The 18,349-nt window shown below is 42.4% G+C and overlaps 1 protein-coding gene across 2 annotated transcripts in view; it reads left to right on the plus strand.

Annotated features, from left to right (window-relative positions):
- Dmxl2 (Dmx like 2) overlaps positions 1–18,349 on the plus strand; it is a 167,329-nt gene that overhangs the window by 47,349 nt on the left and 101,631 nt on the right. For both annotated transcript variants that reach the window (XM_004638996.2, XM_004638997.2), the window contains exons 4-6: positions 2,338–2,416; positions 3,440–3,575; positions 4,168–4,234. In XM_004638996.2, coding sequence (XP_004639053.1) covers positions 2,338–2,416; positions 3,440–3,575; positions 4,168–4,234 — 282 coding nt within the window. The remainder of the gene's footprint in view (positions 1–2,337; positions 2,417–3,439; positions 3,576–4,167; positions 4,235–18,349) is intronic.

Here is an 18,349-nt window from a genome sequence, read left to right on the forward strand (position 1 = left end):
AGAGAGAGAGAGAGAGAGACAGAGAGAGAGAGATGTTTCTTTTTACATTTTTGAAAAACTGTACATTAAGGTGGTAGCCTTTGTCTATATTAGTAGTAGGGTCTGGGTGCCAAATAGGAGAGCGCTTATGATCTGCCTTGGCAGGAAGCTTATTGGTGGAGAGCCTTCCAGTGACTTCCTGGCATGTGGAAGGTCTTAGGTCAGTCCCGGCACCACTGATCCAACAATTCACCTAGAGAGCATAATTAAAATTCTGTAGCTAGGCATGGTAGTGCATGCCAGTGAGGCAGGAGGATTAAGAGTTCAAGCCCAGCCTGGCCAATTTAGCAATTTATTTTATTTTATTATTATTTTTTGTCTTTTTGAGATAGGGTCTTACTATGCAGTTCAGTCTGGCTTTGAGCTCACTTTGTAGCCACGCTGGTCTCAAACTTGCAATGGTCCTCCTGCCTCAGCCTCCCTAATGCTGAGATTACAGGCTTATGCCACCACAATCAGCCAATTTAGTGATTTAAACTCTGTCTCAAAATAAAATGTATAGAAGGACTGGGGATATATAGCACAGTTCAGAGCCTGGGGTTCAATCCTTAGTACTACTAAAATACAAAACAACAACAAAAAAAGCCTCTCAGTGTTTAGAGTTCCAGGCTGCACATTGAAAATTTCTGTGAAGTACTGTAGTTGGTTCATGGATTAAATACCTCAGGAAAAAATAATCATATGTAACCTTAGCAATAATTCATTCATTTAAAATAATGACTTACGTTTGGTAAGCAGTGGTAAGAATTTAAAAATAACCATTTTTAGGGCTGGCCTGATAGCTCAGAGTATTAAAGTGTATGCTTAGGCAGATGCAGGGACCGGAGTTCAATCCCTGGCATGCAATGCCAGCCCTGCCTCTGGGGCAATTGAGATTAGGTGTGGTGGTGCGCCCCTGTAATCCCAGCGCTTGGGAGGCTGAAAACAGGAGGATCACTAGAGTCTGATCTGTGTAGTGAGACCCTGTAGACCCTGTACTGTAGTAAATACAAAAAAAAAGCAACATGTTTTCCTGATTATAAAGTATAAAATTATTTTTAGATAATGAAATGCAGATTTTGCAGGCATATCTTAAAATTCTATTTCTAAGTAGTCATGAAACCTTGTATAAATTACTTATGTATTAAAATTACTATAAAAAGTATTGCCATTTTAAAAACTATTGTACTTGCTGGACAGTTATTAACTTGCCTAAGCTGACATGACTGTATGTTGTCCTGTATTTGCATAAGAGAATGTTGTGTATTTCTTGATGTACAACAAAGATATAAAGTGGACTTTTATTTTTTTTTTTAAAGATCCTTTTTATTTATTTATTTATTTTTGGCGGAACCGGGGATTGAACTCAGGTCCTTGTGCTTGCCAGGGAAGCTCTTATTCCACTGAGCCATCTCCCAACCCCTAAAGTGGACTTTAAAAAAATTAGAATATAGTAGTTCATGGCCGGGCATGGTGGCACACATCTGTAATCCCAGCACTCAGGAAGATGAGGTAGGAGGATTGTTGCAAGTTTGAGACCTGCCTGGGCTACAAATTAAGCTCAAGACCAGTTCGAACTGCATAGGGAGACGGTATAGTATTTCATGTGAAAGGGTTGATTTTTTAAATTTTAAATTACTTTTTAGAATGAAAATATTAAAAGTATGGAAGAATAGAAAAAGTTTATAAATTATGTTCTATATTTATGTTCTATATTATATATTTATAATATATATTTACCTTATATATTATGCAAATATATATTATAATTTATATGTAAATTCTGTAATTGTATATGTTGACTTCTTAGGAGTTTTACAGTTTTTTTTTAAGATAGTTTATATTATGTTAATTAGGATCTCTTTTTACTGTGTCTATTTTAATTTAATTAAAAATTTTATTAATACGTGTTTACAATACATGATGATAGTCCCCATGAGGTTTTGCTTTAATAAACATTTCTGAACACCTTTGTAGCAGGCATGATGTGCAGTAAAGATAAAGAGTTAGTAAGCTGTAAACGAAGCTTTGGGTGGGCGGCAGAGTGAGGGGGAGGGCCCGCGTGGCCTTCATGGGAAGGGCCTGCTCAGGCGGAGGGCGCGTGGCTTGCCCAGAGCGAGGCCCGGAGACTGCGCTCACGGGTGCTGGTGCTCGGCACGCGTGACCCGGGGCGGGCGTTGGATGTTCTTAAAACACTGCGTGGAAATAGTGTTTGCATCTCTATTTCAGATCATAAAGTCTTACATTGAAGAAAATGATGAAATGGTAGAATTTATGAATATTTTAAAGACATCTCTTTTTTCTTTATCTGTGTTTCAGCAACTCAAGTGTCAGTGGCTTAAAACCGGGCAGTTTTTTTTGAATTCAGTGACATACAACCTGGCATGGGATCCTCAAGGTATTTGTCAATTATACTTAGAAATTAGAAAAATTAAACACTGGTTTTACATGTATGATTACAGTATAATATGGTCTTCCACAACATGGAAATGATAAATGTTATATTTTCTTTTTGAATTCATTGCTTTGTAGTGTTCAGTTTACTGTTCTATGCTGTTTTGTTCTTTTTTGCCCCTGCCTTTTAATGTTTTATTTCAAGAAACAGAGATTTATTTCCTAAATTAACATACCTTATTCTTACTGTATTTAATAAGAAGCAAAATCATAAATAAAGCAGAGACCAAGCCCTACATACAAAATTATTGATTCTTTTATATTCCATATAGAAAACAAATTACATTCAACTTGCAGGTATTTTTTTTACATCTTGAGAATCTTTTTTGTTTTTGAGACAGGGTCTCGCTATGTAGCCCAGGCTGGCCTTGAACTTGGGGTGATCCTCCTGTGCCATCCTCCCAGGTGCTGGGATTATAAGCATGTACATGCCTTGCAATCCAGTGAACATTTTCATATGTATATGTATATGTATATGTATATGTATATGTATATGTATATGTATATGTCAGAGGTTTGGGGATTTGCCATTCTATTTTTGCTTTTTATTATTTTTAAGACTTGCATGGTATACTGTTTAGCTCTTTGATAGATAGAAGCTTTCTTTTTTATTCTTAAGTCTTTTGTAAGATTTTTTTTTCTTTTTTCTTTTTTTTTTTTGAGACTGGGTCTGACTGTAAAGTTCATGCTCCCTCTGAACTCACTGTATAGCCCAGGCTGACCTTGAACTCTGCAGTCTTCCTGCCCCAGCCTGTACACCACCACTCGCGGCGCTGTCCTTTGTTGTTTAGGGATTATCATAATTACTTTCCCCTGATTCTTCTAGAAGCCTCAACTCCAAGTGTTTTTCATAGGTGGTACTGCTTATTTTTCACAAAATAGGTACAGGCCTAAATAGGAACCCATATGTGTATTTCTTTCCCTGGGTATTCTTTGCTTATTCATCAGAACATTCTTTAATTTTCAGATAACAGATTATTGACAGCAACAGATTCTATTCAATTGTGGGCTCCTCCAGGAGGTGATATTCTGGAAGAGGAGGAAGAAATTGACAGTAAAGTTCCACCCATTTTAAATGATTGGAAGTGTGTCTGGCAGTGCAGGTTAGTGTCTAACTCTGTTATGTTCATTAAAATTTTATGTTTTAAAATATGCTTCCTAAATTATGTTCTCGTAAAAAAATCTTTATTTTTTGATAGTACAGTTGCAGTTAAAAGCATAGAAAGTAGACCTTTCCAGTCAAAACCTATTATGTCCTCCTTCAGTCTGTGTTCTAGCTCATTGCCTACAAAAAGACAGCTGTGTTTTCCTACTCTGGGCTCTGGGATGTGAGTTGACGGTGTTGTCACTTGGGAACTACTCACACTTATGAGGTGTGGGTGGGGAGGGTGTTGCTGTCGCTCCTTCCCCTGGAGGGTGGCTGCACCACCAGAGGGACAGGGTCTGTGCTGAGACCAGCTAGCCCAGGAAGATGTGGGGTCAGTGTCTAACCTGATAGGTTAGGGGTTGGTGGGCTGTGTACGTGGGCATCCTGTATGCATTTGCAATTAAGTTACAGATTTAGGAAGGTGAAATTTTTAGGGAGGCAAAAACACGTTCTGGTAATTGTGGCTTTGATGTATGAAAGTCAGATCATTTACATATATAATATGCTCTATTTAAAAAGTGCTAACTGCTTAAGTTTGTTTTTCTTAGAACGTCAGTATCCGTACAATTGATGGAATGGTCTCCAGATGGTGAATATTTTGCTACTGCTGGAAAGGTAAAAGACCAAACAAAAAGAAGCAAAAACCCAAAAATGTTCCTCACACATCCTCATTTTCAGATCTTTCCTCAGTGAAAAGTGAGATAAGCCAACTCTGAAAGCTAGGCGAGGAGGAAGTTCTGTTGTGCACTGGAAAGGGGTCAGGGGAGAGGCTCCCCTCATGGTCCTGAAGCTGCAGGCACTTGGAGATGAGAAGCTAGTTCTCGTCTTCTCTGACCTCAGCTCCCTTATTTTTTTAGAAGCGGATTTTTATATTTTATAAATGGCATGTGTAGTTCTGTTTAGGAAGTGGGATTGCTCTACTGAATTTGGAATAAAAAGCAGCCCCCTTCTGTCTCCAGTGTCCTCAAGGCAGTTATTGTGGAGCTGAGTTTTTTGTTTCCTTTCACATCCCTTAGAGGCCCGCTGGTGCTCCTGCTGCGTGAGTTTCCCTCCAGTGTGAGGTCTGTGTCTGCCGTCCGCGGAGGGAGCCGAGGCCTGGCTCTCTAGCTGCTGTGCCCAGCCCTGCTCCATGTCTTGCATAGACATGCTCACTTCCCTTAAGTCTTCCCCAGTCCCTAATTATTGGAGAGATTGTATTGTTCACATTATTGAGATTGTATAAAGTATTCTTTATAATTACTAATTATTTCAGAAGCAGCAGTCACTTTATTTTTCTGTTTAATTTTCTGTGTACCTAATCTATGCCCAGAATTGCTGACAGACTGAATCTTCTCTCAGTATAATGTCACATAGGAGAGATCCTGAAACAGGTTCTCTCTTTGCTCAAGTCTGGCTTAGTGTCTCTCTGGGTTTAAAATAGTACAGTGAACATTTTGGAGTTTTCTTTCAGCAGCATTGGAAGTCTCCTTTGCTAAACTCCCTGTTCTCAGTGCCGTTTCCCTGCCGTCTTCCCTGCTCTGACAGACATGCCTCGGTAGGCTCCTGAGGGAAGAAGGTGGATGGGCGTAAACATTTTTGAGGCCTTGGATGTCTGAGACATTTTGGTTTTACTCCTGTGTTTGCTCCGCCTGAACACAGAATTGGACTGGAAATCATTGTCCTTCAGATCTTTGAAGTTGTGGTTCTGTTGCTCCCAGGACTTCAGTGTCGCTGTTGAGATGCATGGAGCCTGTGAGATGCAGCCCACCTCCAGTGCTGAGGCTGGGGGGTCTTATCGCTGCTACAGTCTCGAGTATCATCACAGCACCTGTGCCTCAGCTGAGAGAGCTTCAGTGTGGTGTGTCTGAGGGGTGCTCACTCTGAGCCCTCGCGCCCCTCACTTGTCAGAGACCACCTCACAACCTTTCCCGCCATCACTTCTCTTTCTGGATCTCTGCTTGGTCACGTGTGGGTCAGTCCTCAGACTGTTTTCCATCTCATCATTTTGTTTCTTGGGGACCTTTCTGCTTGAACTTTGAGATGATGTTTTTATGCTAATACTTCGACTTTCAAGAGTTTTTTTCCCCCTTATGCTCTGAGTGATCCATTGTAAATTATAAAGTGTTTATGAGTTCAAAGAGTATGTAGAGAGCTTGATAAGTGACGTGATAACTAAGGGCACATGTACCCACTACCCCTGGGGACAGAAGACTAAAACTGATGGTCTCTTGGCTTCCTGATGTCTTATTTTCCTCTAGCCCCATGCAGCCAGTGCCTGGAATCGTATAATTTCTCGTTTTTTTTTTTTTTTTTTTTTTTCCAGAGTGGCTTCACATGCACGCACATTCACATTTTGTCTGTTTTGAATATGAGTATCTTTTCCTTTATTTATGGACCCTTGCTGTTTCCTTCCCTGCTTCATGTCCTTCCCGCCCCTTCTTCTTTTCTTCCTTCTTTCCTTAGAGTTGGGTTGCCATTTTGTTTCCCAAACTGGTCTGGAAATACTGGGTTCAAGTTACTGCCCTGCCTCACCTTCCCCCGTCTCCAAACTGGGGATTGAACCCAGAGCCTTTATACTGAGCTACAGTCCCAAACCTTTTTTCACTTTTTATTTTGAAACAAGGTCTCACTAATTGCCCACTCTTGAATATGGCTTGAATGTGGGATTCTTTCAGCCTCGAAGAGTGCCGAGGTTACAGACGTGCTCCACCATGCCCAGCGGTGATCGGTTTCTCTTATTTGGAGGAGGTCTTCTTATAGTCTCATCATCATCCTTTGTTAGTTTTATGTCTTGCAAATGGTTTGTTAACTTGGCTTGCTTTCCACTTTTCATGGTGCCTTAAATGAAAGCATGAACGCAGGCAGAAGAGTGCAGAGGACTCCGTGTCTCCATCCCCTGGATCCAGCAGTTCCTGTCCAGCTGGCGTGGTTTCAGGGATAGGGCCCCTCTCCGTTGCGTTGTTTGGGTTAATATTCCTGATGTCTTTTCTCTGTAAACACTTCAGTTCTTTTTTTTTTTTTTTAAGATAAAGACTTTTAAAGTATTCATATATATATATATGTATGTATATAAATTTTTTTATATAAATATATATATATGTATGTATATAAATTTTTTTTTTTGATACAAGATCTCACTACGCAGTTCAGACTCGTAGTGATCCTCCTCTCTCAGCCTCCCTGCTTTGTTGGCATGGTGTGTGGTACCAGGGATTGAACTTGGGAGCTTGTGCTTGCCAGACAGGTGTTACGCTACCGAGCTATCTCCCCAGCCCAATATGTGGTATATTAAATGTAGTTTAAATTATTTATGAAACTGTTAATTCTGAGAATGTTACAAAAGCCTTCTCTGTTATTTTCTTCTCAAGTTAAAAAAACCTAATCACTTATAATGAAGCCTGTGAATAAAGGAGGAGTTCTTGGTACTGCTTTCTGGGTAGCTCATTCTTTTTGCATTGATTGCCTTTCCATTTCTCATGTTCATTAAATAATGCTGCGTGAGCGTCTTGTGTGCATCTGCTAGCGGTGTGTGGCTGCCTGTGGGTGTGTCTGAGGCCCTGAGATCACGGTCCTTAGCGGATGGTGCCACTCAGCAGTCCGCAGTGCCCTGTGAGGCAGCACTCTCACAAGCTGTGCTGGGGCTGCTGCGGCTCCCTGCCAGCCATGCTCGGGTCGGATGCACAGACTGTGGTCATTTTGGTGAATGCTCACTGTTAGCATTGGGGTTTTAAAGTGTCTTCTCTGATTGTTAATGAGGTAAACTACCTTTTCGTATTTTTCTTTTTTGTGTGTATTTTTTAGGGAAGGGTCTACAGGGTGTTCAGAGTCTCACTACTAGATTAGACTGCTAATGATCCTCCTGTTTACAGCCTCCCAAGAGCTGGGATCACAGGTGTGCGCCACCACGCCCAGTCTCAATTGCCATGTTAGTGTGCCCCAGGGGTGGGGCCACCATGGCACGCCTGGAGATGAACTCCAGCCCCTGTGCCTGCTTGCAGGCGCTTTAATCCACTGAGCTATTTGGCCGGCCCCCTTTTCTTAATGTTTATTGGGTATTTAGATGCATGATTTAAAAGAAAATGGTCAGTCATGTGTCTATTTTAATTAATTAATTAATTAATTTTTTACTTGTCTATTTTAAATGGTCAGTATCTTTTTTTGGGGGGGTCTTTTTGAGGCAGAGTCTCCCTGTGCAGTTCAGGCTGGTCCTGAGCTCATTTTCTAGCCCAGGATGGTCTTGAACTTGCAGCGATCCTCCTGCCTCAGTCTCCTGAGTGCTGGGATTATAGGAATGCGCCACCTGGCCTTGACCAGAATTCTAAAAAAACATTTTCTGGTTTGCTTTACTCTGTGAATCCCTATGGAAATCTCCTGAAGCCTGTAACTTCACAGTATGATGATTTCTAAAACCATCAAATCAAATCCGTAGAATTCCAAAGGAAGTAAATTATTTTTTTCCATAATTTTATTGAGAAATAAATAGCAATGAGACAGTTTCAAATCAGATTGGTAGGACAGTTCCAATAATTAACACATTGCATACTGCCTTCCTAGTGATTATTTGTTGTACAAGATGCAGACATGATATCCTATTTACAAACACACTTAGAACAAATCCCTCTGTTCCTTGAATTAAGAGAATGAGGAAGTAAATTATTAAACTAAACTTTTAAGAGATTAAAAAATTATGCTAATAGACATTAATACCTTTAATAATTGAATTCAGTAACAATTACATTTAAAATATGAATAAATTGTTTAATTGTAGTTGCTTGTTGCATATAGAATTCAGGTGTACACATCTGAGAAGTTAGGCTTGCTAAGATGGGACAGTTTACTCAAGGCTTTTCATTTCACCCCTGTTGTAAAACATTCAACTTCACTGTTTTGTGGTTGGATAATTACTTTGCCCAGAAGTTGCATGAACATCATACACAGGAGAACTACACAACATAGCAGGCTGATTGTAGTCATGTGCAGTTGATTAGTGTTTCCAGGTTTCTGCGGTTTACAAGCAGAGTGTGAAGCAAATTTTGAGCTGTGTAGTACTTAACGTGTGATATGGAACATTTGTAATTTCCAGGACAGAGCTGCATGTGTGGTACCATTTTGTTGCTTAAAGTATTTTCTTCAGTGAGCATTTACAAAAACAGAACTAATTGTGGTTAACAATTGTTCTCCATCCACAGTCGTGATACCTCTTGGACTTCTGTTCTTGTTTTATTCTGAAGCAGCACTTTACCTAAGGATTCCAGTTAAGTGATTAATAGGAGAATGATCTCAAGGAATACCCTGGGTTGAGGCATCCACTTCATGAGTGGGGTGGGGTGCCCTTCACTGAGTGTATGGGCAGCTCCAGCTGTCAAGTTTTTCATGTGTTTAGTGATAGGCATGGGTGGCGAGGGTGGGACATCAATCCGTGACATTCAGCCGCCTCCCAGAAGGTCAAGGGCAAAGAGATGTAGACACTTCCAGGTAAAACTAGCATGCCACAGTAGTGAGGCATGACAGGACAGGTGAAGCGCCAGAGGTGTCTTTTATGCCTTGATTTGTATCCTTGCACCTGCGTGGAACAGTATTTATGGCTAGGAAGAGGGCAAGTCTAACTATTCTGTATGGCTTTCCAGTTGTCCTGCAGATTTATTGAAGAGCCTCTCCTTTCCTCCTTGCTCAGTGTCTCCACTTTGTCATAAGTCAGATGTCCCTGCTCTGTGGTCTGTCCCTGGGTTCTCTTCTCTAGCCCACTGTCTTTCCTTGTATCAGGGGCTGCCTGTTAATGCTGTGGCTTTTAAGTTAAGTCTTGAGAGCGGGTGAATCAAGTGTTCTATCTTGTTTTCTAAGATTACTTATCTATTCTTTTCTTAATACTTTGTATATTAATCTGTATTTGAAGTACATAATAGTCATGCTCCTCATGGGGAGTTCATATATATGCAAAAAATATCTCAGTTCTTTTTACTTACCCTTCTCTCCCTCCCTCAGCTTATCTGTTCTTGGCCCTTTGCATTTCCATATAAATTGAGAAAGCTTGGGGCTATTACCAAATAGCTCAGCAGACTAAGCTAGCCTGGAGCTTGCTTTGGCAAGCGCAGGGAAGAGAGGGTCCATCGTGCTGGCCTAGCCTCCTAGGTGCTGAGCCAGTGAATGAGTCTGGGCATGGTGGTGCATGTCTGTAATCTCCGTGCTGGGGAGGCTGAAAATAGGAGGATCACTCTGAGTCTGAGCTGCCTACTGAGGCCCTGTGCCAAATACATAAATGGAAAAAAAAATTGAGAAAGCATGATAAATTTTATAGAACAAGTAGAAAACCTCTTGGTTTTGCTTGGTTCCACATCACTCCTATCTAATAGGTCAGTTTGGAGAGACTTGGCGTCATTACAACAGTTAGTCTTCCCATCTGTGAGCATGATGTTGCCATTCATTTTCTTACAGCTCTTGTTTTTCTCAGTGATGTTTTATAATTTCCTTTGTAGAGATCCTAAACATTTGCTAGACCTGTTCCTAGGAACTTGATGTTTTAATTCTGTTATAAATGACATCATTATAGAAATATAGTTACTGATATGTAGAAGTGCAATTTTAATTTCATAAATTAAAATTTCTATGAACAGTGTGAGACTAAGAGGCATCAATGAGAAAGAAGGAATTAATACAAATGATATAAAAAGAATATGGGCAGAATGCCAGAAAACTTTCCAAATATGGGGAAACAATCTGACATTCAGACAGCTGAAGCATATAGAACCCCAAACAACATCAACCTAATTAAAAATACACCCAGATATATAATAATCAAGTTCCCAGAAGTCCAGCACAAGAACAATATGCTGAAAGCCTCAAGAGAAAGAAACAGATCACATTTAAAGGAAAACCTATCAGAAGAGCAAAGTACTTCAAGTCCTCCAAGAAAACAGAGTCCAGTTCAGACTGCTATACCTTTCAAAAATCTCTTTCAAGTTTAATGGAGGACTAAAATACTTCCATGACAAAGAACGACTAAAGAATTTCATAACGACAAATCCAACCTTACATGGACTACTAAAAGATATTCTAGAGAGTGATCAAAATGACCACAACTCCATGAATGAGAATGGAAAGGACCCCACCAAACAGGGCAAACAATTAAACACAGAAGATTAAGAGGTATACAACAGCAGTCTTTCAATTATTCTTTTGTATACAGCAGCAAAATATTTCCATCAGCATACTCAGCAAATGGACTTCTCTCGCACCCTATGGGGCATGGTTTTGTCCAGGTCTACAGGGTGGATATCAAGGAAATAGCATTAGCTCAATCCCACAAGTGACACCTGGCCACCAGTAAGTGTCATGGACACTGTCCACATCCACTAGAACTTTGTGCAATATCCTATCCACAAACTGTTAGAAGTGCTAGTCATATATTTGCCATTCCAGTACTTTTGTTATGGTTTATTCTTAGTAATTCTTTACTATCATGAAAACTTTTTTTAGTTGATATTTTTCTATGTATTAAACTAATCACATACTCTGTGACTACTTTGTATTGATCACAGATTTGTACATATGCTACACTGCATTCTGACCTCTTAGTTGGACTCACAACTTAATTTTAATTTTTGAATATTATTTTGAAATATTTATTTCAATTTTGAATTAATTAATATTTAGTTTACTTTCTGAATATTGTTTAATTTCAATTTTTGCTTTCTGATTGATACTGTTTCTTTGACTTACAATCTACTTATAAGACATGGTATGATATTTTCTCCTGGTATTAAAAACTTTAAAAAGTTTAAAAAAAAATAAAATTTCTATCTGTTGGCTTCATTTTTAGCGTCATATTATACCTGTTAATTCTAGTAATTCATCTGTAGATCCTTTTGGAATTTTCTACACATAATAATAAAGGTCTAGTTGACCCTGATCCCTAGTCTCTGTCATCTTTTTGAGATGGCGTTTCATTGTGTAGAGTTTAGGCTGGGCTTGAACTTGCAGCAGCCCTCCTCAGCCTTGGAGTGCTGGTGTCACAGGTGTATGCCACCTACCCATCTGGTTTACCTTTTCTAACTCTCCCATATTTCCTGGTATTTTCTTTACTGTAGCATCTAGAAAGATCTTCAGTTTGTATTGAACAAAAGTGGTGATAGACGTTATCTTTCTTTTCCAGTTTGGAAAGGCTACCTTTCCCTGTGTTACCAATAAATAAAATGTTTACTGTAATGTTTGTTATAGGTGCTTTTTGTCAGATAAAAGGCGTTGCCTTTTATTTTTAGGTTATTTGAATTATTTTAAAATCACTAATGATTTTGAAGAAAGTAGTGGTTGCTTGGAGCTGGAGATGGTGCTGTGTTTTTGGATGCGGTGGTAGTGATGGAATGTGTGTATTTGCTAAATAAAATCATAAACTTAAAGCACATGGTTGCATATTTAAAAACAAATGATATTGAGTTTTAGTAGATACTATTTCTGCATATAATGAGATTATCATTTTTATTCTTAATCTTTTAATGTGAAAGACATGTACCAATTTTCAAATGTTAATAAATAAACTTTGTATTTTTCCTGGGTGTGGTTTGCTGTTTGCTAATCTTTTAATGTTTATAAGAGGGAGCTGTGTGTTACAGTAAGATTTGGCAAGTGAAGTTTTCTTTTTTGTTCCTGTGGTTGTACTAGGGATTGAACTCAGGGCTTTGGGTCTGAGTTGCCTGTGCTGGCCTTGGCCTGATCCTCATGCTTCGTCCTCTCAGAGCGCTGGGATCGTGGGTGTGAACCTCTCCTGACCTCTGTTTTTTGGAGATGGGCTCTTAATATGTTATCTAGGCTGACCTTGTCTTTGTGTTTTTTTTTTCTTCTTCTGTCTCTGTAATGTCCTTGATGGATTTTTCCATTTTCAATATATGTGCTGCAGAAATGAGCACCAGATTTTCATATTGATGTTATCTCGGCTTTAACACAGTGGGTTGGAAAGGGTGTGTGTGTGTGTGTGTGTGTGTGTGTGTGTGTGTGTGTTACTGGGATTGAACTCAGGGCCTTATTCATGCTTGGCAAGTTCTGTACCACAAGCTACATCAATAGCCCTTTTAAAATTTTATTTGATAGTACCTCGGAGGCTGAGGCAGGAGGATCGTTGTGAATTTGAGAACAGCCTGGGCTACAAAGTGAGCTCAAGGCCAGCCTGAGCTGTACAGTAAGATTCTATCTCAAAAAGACCAAAAACAAAACAAAACAAAACAAACCCCAGTATTTTTATTTGACACAGAATCTCGCTCAGCTGTGTATGCTGGCTTTTGAACTTGACCATCTTGCGTTAGCTGCCTGAGTGGAAAGTTTGTTTTAAGATTGTTGTAGTTTATTCTTGAATATTTGCTAACGAAGCTATCTGGACCAAAAGCTTTCTTTGTGGAATTCAGTTTTTTTTTTTTTTTTTTTTTTTTTAATAGCGTTAAGGCTATTTAGATTTTTATGTCAGTTTTGGAGAGTTGTAGTCATTTAGAATTTGTCAGTTTTATTTAAATGTATACATTTGTTTGCAGAAGGTTGTGCAGAATACTTTGTCCTTAACATCTGCAATACATGTGTAAAGACTTCTTATTAACTTGCAGTATTGGTTATTTCAGGAGTGTTTTTGAAACGTCTGCCAAGAGCTGGGAATGCTTTCACCTCACAGTGCAGCCTGCGCTATGAAGGCACGCTTATGCTAACTAGCAGTGCCCTTACGTCAGCTGCAGTGATTGGGAGGGAGGCACGGCACGTGGCTTCCTGGCCTTCTGGCTCCGGGATGGTGAGCAGCCGGCTGCAGCCGTGGCCTCCCCGACACTGGAGCTGGCAGTCCACCTCCACTGGGGGTTGCCGGGCCACATGGTGTGCCTTTGGGGCACTCCATCCGCCACCTGCCGCTGGGCACTTAGCCTTGCCCTCTCCCTGTGTGGGGGAAGGTTGCTTTTATAGCTGGTCTCACATTTCGCTTGGGCCTGGTCCTTAGACGTTCTCTGGGCTGTAAGTGTGTGGTCTGAAGTGACTTTTCCCCTCGCAGTGCTGTTTTTGGTCCTGGCACGTACTTAAATACTGCCCCAGGGTTCTGATGGCTTCCCTGCAGCAGCCCGGTGCTCTGCTTGAGCCCCTGGGTGCTGCGGGTTCTTGCTTGAGAAAGTGCATGCGGCAGGAGCGGTGCCCGGGAGGCTCCTCTTTCAGAGCTGTGCCAGCTGGTCCTGCTGCTGTCCTTGCTGAAGCATGTCCCTTTGGCGGCTCCTGTCCATCTTCACATGGATTTCCCTGCTTGGTGTGTGGGCTCACAACGGAATGTGCTGCCTTCCAGCTGTGCGGCAGTGCTGAACAGATAGCAGGGTCATGGCGTGGGCAGCAGTTGGAGGGCTTGGGGCTAGGCCTGCACGATGGGGCCACTGCTGCCCGCCCTGAGTCTTGAGCTCCTGCTCTGTCCTGGTGGGAGGACAGTAAGGAGGTCGCTGTGCTGGGGCCCCGGAGCCCAGAATAAGTAAGGTTCTATGGTCTGGGCCCTGTGGTGGTGTTGGCCATGGCAGTCTGCATGGACTCAGCGTAGCACCCAGGGTGCTGCAACTGCCCACTGTCACGCAGCCCAGGGTAGCGCCGGCTCTGCACCTCCCAGCCCTGCCATGCTGCCCTGCCACACTGCCCTGCCACGCTGCCCTGGGGGTGGTGTGAGAAGGCTGCTCTGGTGCTGGCTCCTGCTCTCTTCTTGTGTCTGTGGAGTTCCTCTACCGTCACTCCTCCACAACAGTCACTGGAGACTTCCTCTTACCCAACCTCTCAGCAACAGCTGGTTACCCTTTTTTCTTTGAGCCTTCACTTTTGCAAGAGCAGGAAGCTAGGGAGGGCAGCCCTCCTGTGGCAGGCACTCTGCTCTGTGAGCTTGCGGGCGGGACATGCGTTATGCTGGGTGGCGACATTGGCGGTTACACATGGACCCGTGTTTATATCCATCAGGGTCCCTCTTGGCTTGCTGTTCTGTGGCTTTGGGATAAGTTATGATGACAGGTCTCCATCCTTAGTACCCTCCAGGGTATTTAATACAGGGTGTACAAGGCCCCACTGCACAGATCGGTTTCATAGTGAGCCTCCTGTTTTCAGGCTCCCAAGCACTGGGATTACAGGCAAGTGCCACTATACCCAGTCTTAGTCCCCCTCTCAGCACTCTCTGGGGGCAGGGCGGACATGACTTGTGCCGAGGATTAAACCCTGGTCATTGTGCCTGCCTAAGCAGGCACTTTAATCCACTCAGCCATCTGGCCAGCCCTTCCTGATACCTTTTTGGTATCACCTCATCTCTGTTGCTTTTCACTGTTGGAGCCTAGAACTCATTGCTCCAACCTTTGCTGTGACTATTCATTCCCCGGGTGACCATATCTCATGGTTCAAATGTCACTTACAAACCCAGGACCTTCACACTGAGAGCTGCATCCCCAGACACTGTGACAGGGTTTCCCAAAATCACTAAGTTTTGCAGATTGAGCCAGAACTTCTTCTCTTCCTGTCTCAGGCTCCCTGAGCGTGAGATTTCAGGTGAGAGCTCACATGCATGGCTTAAGTGCCACTTTTCCGTGCTGCTGACATTCATGTTTGCTTCGCTCGCTGGCACTCCCATGAGCTCTGCTCCTGCCCTCAGCCACTCGAGTAGCCCCCCACCTTCGGAATGCAGCAGTGTCTACTTGCTTCCTCACCTCTATGTGATAACCTACTTGGAACCACTACAGGGCTGGCCTGTTAGCGGATTTTTTTACATAGCTCTGAATGTAAAAAAATCACTTCTCAAGAAACCTCTGGGCTTCCAGACAATCTAAAGTGCCTGCTTAAGCAGAGCACAGCAGCAGGGTTCAATCCCCATGGTGCTGTGCTGGCCCCACCCTTGGGGTGCGCTGAGACGGGGTGTGGTGGCGTATGCCTGTGATCCCTGCACTTGGGAGGCTGAAAACAGGAGGATCACTATGATCTGATCTACACAGGGAGACCCTGTAGACCCTGTGCTAAATACAGAAAGAAAACGAAACACCACCACTCGCTAGCGCTTGTGTTACTGTATTAAAATCTTCCTACAGCAATTTGTCCAATTTTTGCTGTTCTTTATTTTCAGGGCAGCAGCTAGAGTGATCACTTTGAAACATAAATCAAATCATGTCACTCTCTGGTTCAGAGCTGTTAGAGGCTTCCCATTTTTGTTCAGGAGCCCAAGTCTTTCAGACAACCTCCTGGGCCTGTCTGTTTGTGACTAGGTTCCTGTGGCTCTTGGCTCCATCTCTTGCTCTTTCCCTTGCTTGCGGGACATTGGCCAGTGCACTTGCTGTTGCTGAGCTGGCTCAGCATGTTGACCATGGAGAGGAGTCCCTGGATCTGTCCTTTTTGGAACTCAATTTCTTACTTAATATTGCCTGGAACTGTGAATGGCTAGTGCCAGCAGTTGTGCTTTGACTTCCCAAGTCTGCAGCAGGTAGAACCTGGACGATGCGACTCACAGAGCTGGTCCGGTGTGCTCTGGGGTGCTTCCTGTTCACATAGTGTGGTGGAGCAGCTCTGTACCCAGCTGGGCACTGAGCATGCACTGGCATCGGACAGAGGTGGAGCCTGTGGCTGTGCTGCCCATTCCCTTGCTGTGGGCTCAGCCCTACCCTGCTCTGCACCTCCCAGCTTGTGCCTTGCTGTGTGCAGGACTTTCTGTGTGTCCTGCTCCCTGTCCTGGGAGTTCTCATCCTTCCTTGTTCTTTGCCTGGTCATCTTCTGTGAGTCTCTGCTCTGAATGTAAAAAAATCACTTCTCAAGAAACCTCTGGGCTTCCAGAGAATCTCAGGCCCCGGTTCAGTTCCTTCCTGGTGTCCCCTGCTGCTTGCTTGGAGCCCTTACCACAAGCTTATTTAATGCAGTCTTCCCTTCCAGAGGATAAGCCTATATGGTTAGAAAATTTATTGTCAGCTGGACCCAGTGGTGCACACCTGTCATTCTGGCCTTCTGAGAGGTTGAGGCAGGAACATCCTAAGTTCAAGCCTCACCTGGGCAACTTACCAACTTAGCAAGACTGCCTCAAAAAAATATAAAAAGGTGTTTAGAAGAAGGTTTATTATCCCTGTATTGTACAGTGCCTGCATTCAGTAAACACTTGTCGTGACAGAATCTTGTTACTGTTCTGTAGTTCTATAGGGAGTTAATAGCTCATTGTTTCTGACCATTTGTATTTTGCAAATTGATTTTGTTTTAAAGTCTGACATGTTTTGAAAACTAGTAACTAAGAAGTGGTTTCTTAGGCAGTAGATCACAGGGTGTGTGCTGGCTTGGGTTGAGAATGGGACTGCACATGTGGGCTGACGTGTGTGTCTCAGTGGCAGGGCACTGGCCTGGCACGCGTGAGGCCTGGGTCCTTGAGGAGTTGGTGCAAATTGACGACCCCTTCCTGCCCTGAAGAGCTGCTCCCGTGTTCCCCCAGCACGGAAGGCACTGCTTATCTTCCCTTTTCTGGCTGCTCTCCTCCCACACTCCTCATTTCTGATGACCGCTGTGCTCCTGCCTGTGTGGCGTTGGCCTCCCCTCTGCCTCAGCTGCGTTGGTAGTCACTGTTCATGTCTGAGCCTCCGCCCTTGAACCCGCTCCAGATGCCCCGCCCCATGCCCATGTGCTTGAGTTGGAAAGCAGTCCCAGCCAGTCCTGACACCCGCAATGCATTCGCTGTCAGAGCCTCCTGCAGGATGCCTTTTCCTCTGCGTTTTCAATAGGCGGGCGCTTTCCCCACTGTTTTTGTCCTGTCTGCTTAAACTTCTCATACCCCGCCCTCTGAGAGCCCAGCATTTCCTGATGCTTGTGAAAGACAAGAATGCTTCATTGGTTAGACTCTGGATGGTGCAGTGAAAGTCAGCTGAAAAAAGCTTCTTTGTTTACATGTGTTGAAAGATACCACAACTAATTCAGATTCTGTTGATAAAAAGGACAGAGAGGGAGTTTGGAGACTGGTGTAGTTTGTCCCCACAATCCTGTTCCCAAGTCTGTAGGTAGAGCCCAGTTCCTGGAGTCCAGGACACAGACAGTAACACGACGTGCATCTCTTCTGCCTCTCTCTTGTGATAGGGCATTGGCTCAGGCGTTGTGGGACTCAAATCCAATGATTTTCAGGGTTTTTAGTAGTAAGAGTTTGTTGAACATTTCCACTGATGAGATCTGTTTAAAAAAGTAAAAGTAGTAAATTTTTGTTAGGTTAAGGGTAATTGGAATTTTTATCTGAGTTTAAAATAAAATCTAAAGAATTAAAGGATCATTTATCCCATGACCTACCTGATTAAATCCTTAGCTTAAGAATCTTTAAAAAAATTTTTTTGGCTTGCTTGCTAAGAAATTTCATTAAAATTCTGTTTTTCTTTTATAAAGTTATATTTGAATATTTTAAAAAGTAATACTGTATAAAATTTACATATGACTTAAAATATTCTTATTTCTTAAAAAGGAAAGTTTAGTAGAGATTTACCTCTTTGAGTAAAACTAAACCGAATTGAACCAAACCAGCTTTCCCAGGGCTGGGACCAGACTTCTTGAGGGAAGGTGATTTGGGCAAGGAAGACAGATGGGGGCCGCAGGGTGTCATAGAAACTGTGTGGCCCTGGGAGTCCTGTTCTGTTCCCAGACCCAGTGTCTTTTTTTTTTTTTTTTTTTTTCAAAAATTCTACTATAATGCAAACCACGGTGGAGACCATACAAATAAAATATTTTATGAGGAATAGACTGCATTGTACAAAAAGTTACATCATTTAAGATGATCAG

This window comes from Octodon degus, unplaced genomic scaffold (genome assembly GCF_000260255.1).
Source record: "Octodon degus isolate 3935 unplaced genomic scaffold, OctDeg1.0 scaffold00105, whole genome shotgun sequence".
In the NCBI taxonomy this organism is placed as follows: Eukaryota; Metazoa; Chordata; class Mammalia; order Rodentia; family Octodontidae; genus Octodon; species Octodon degus.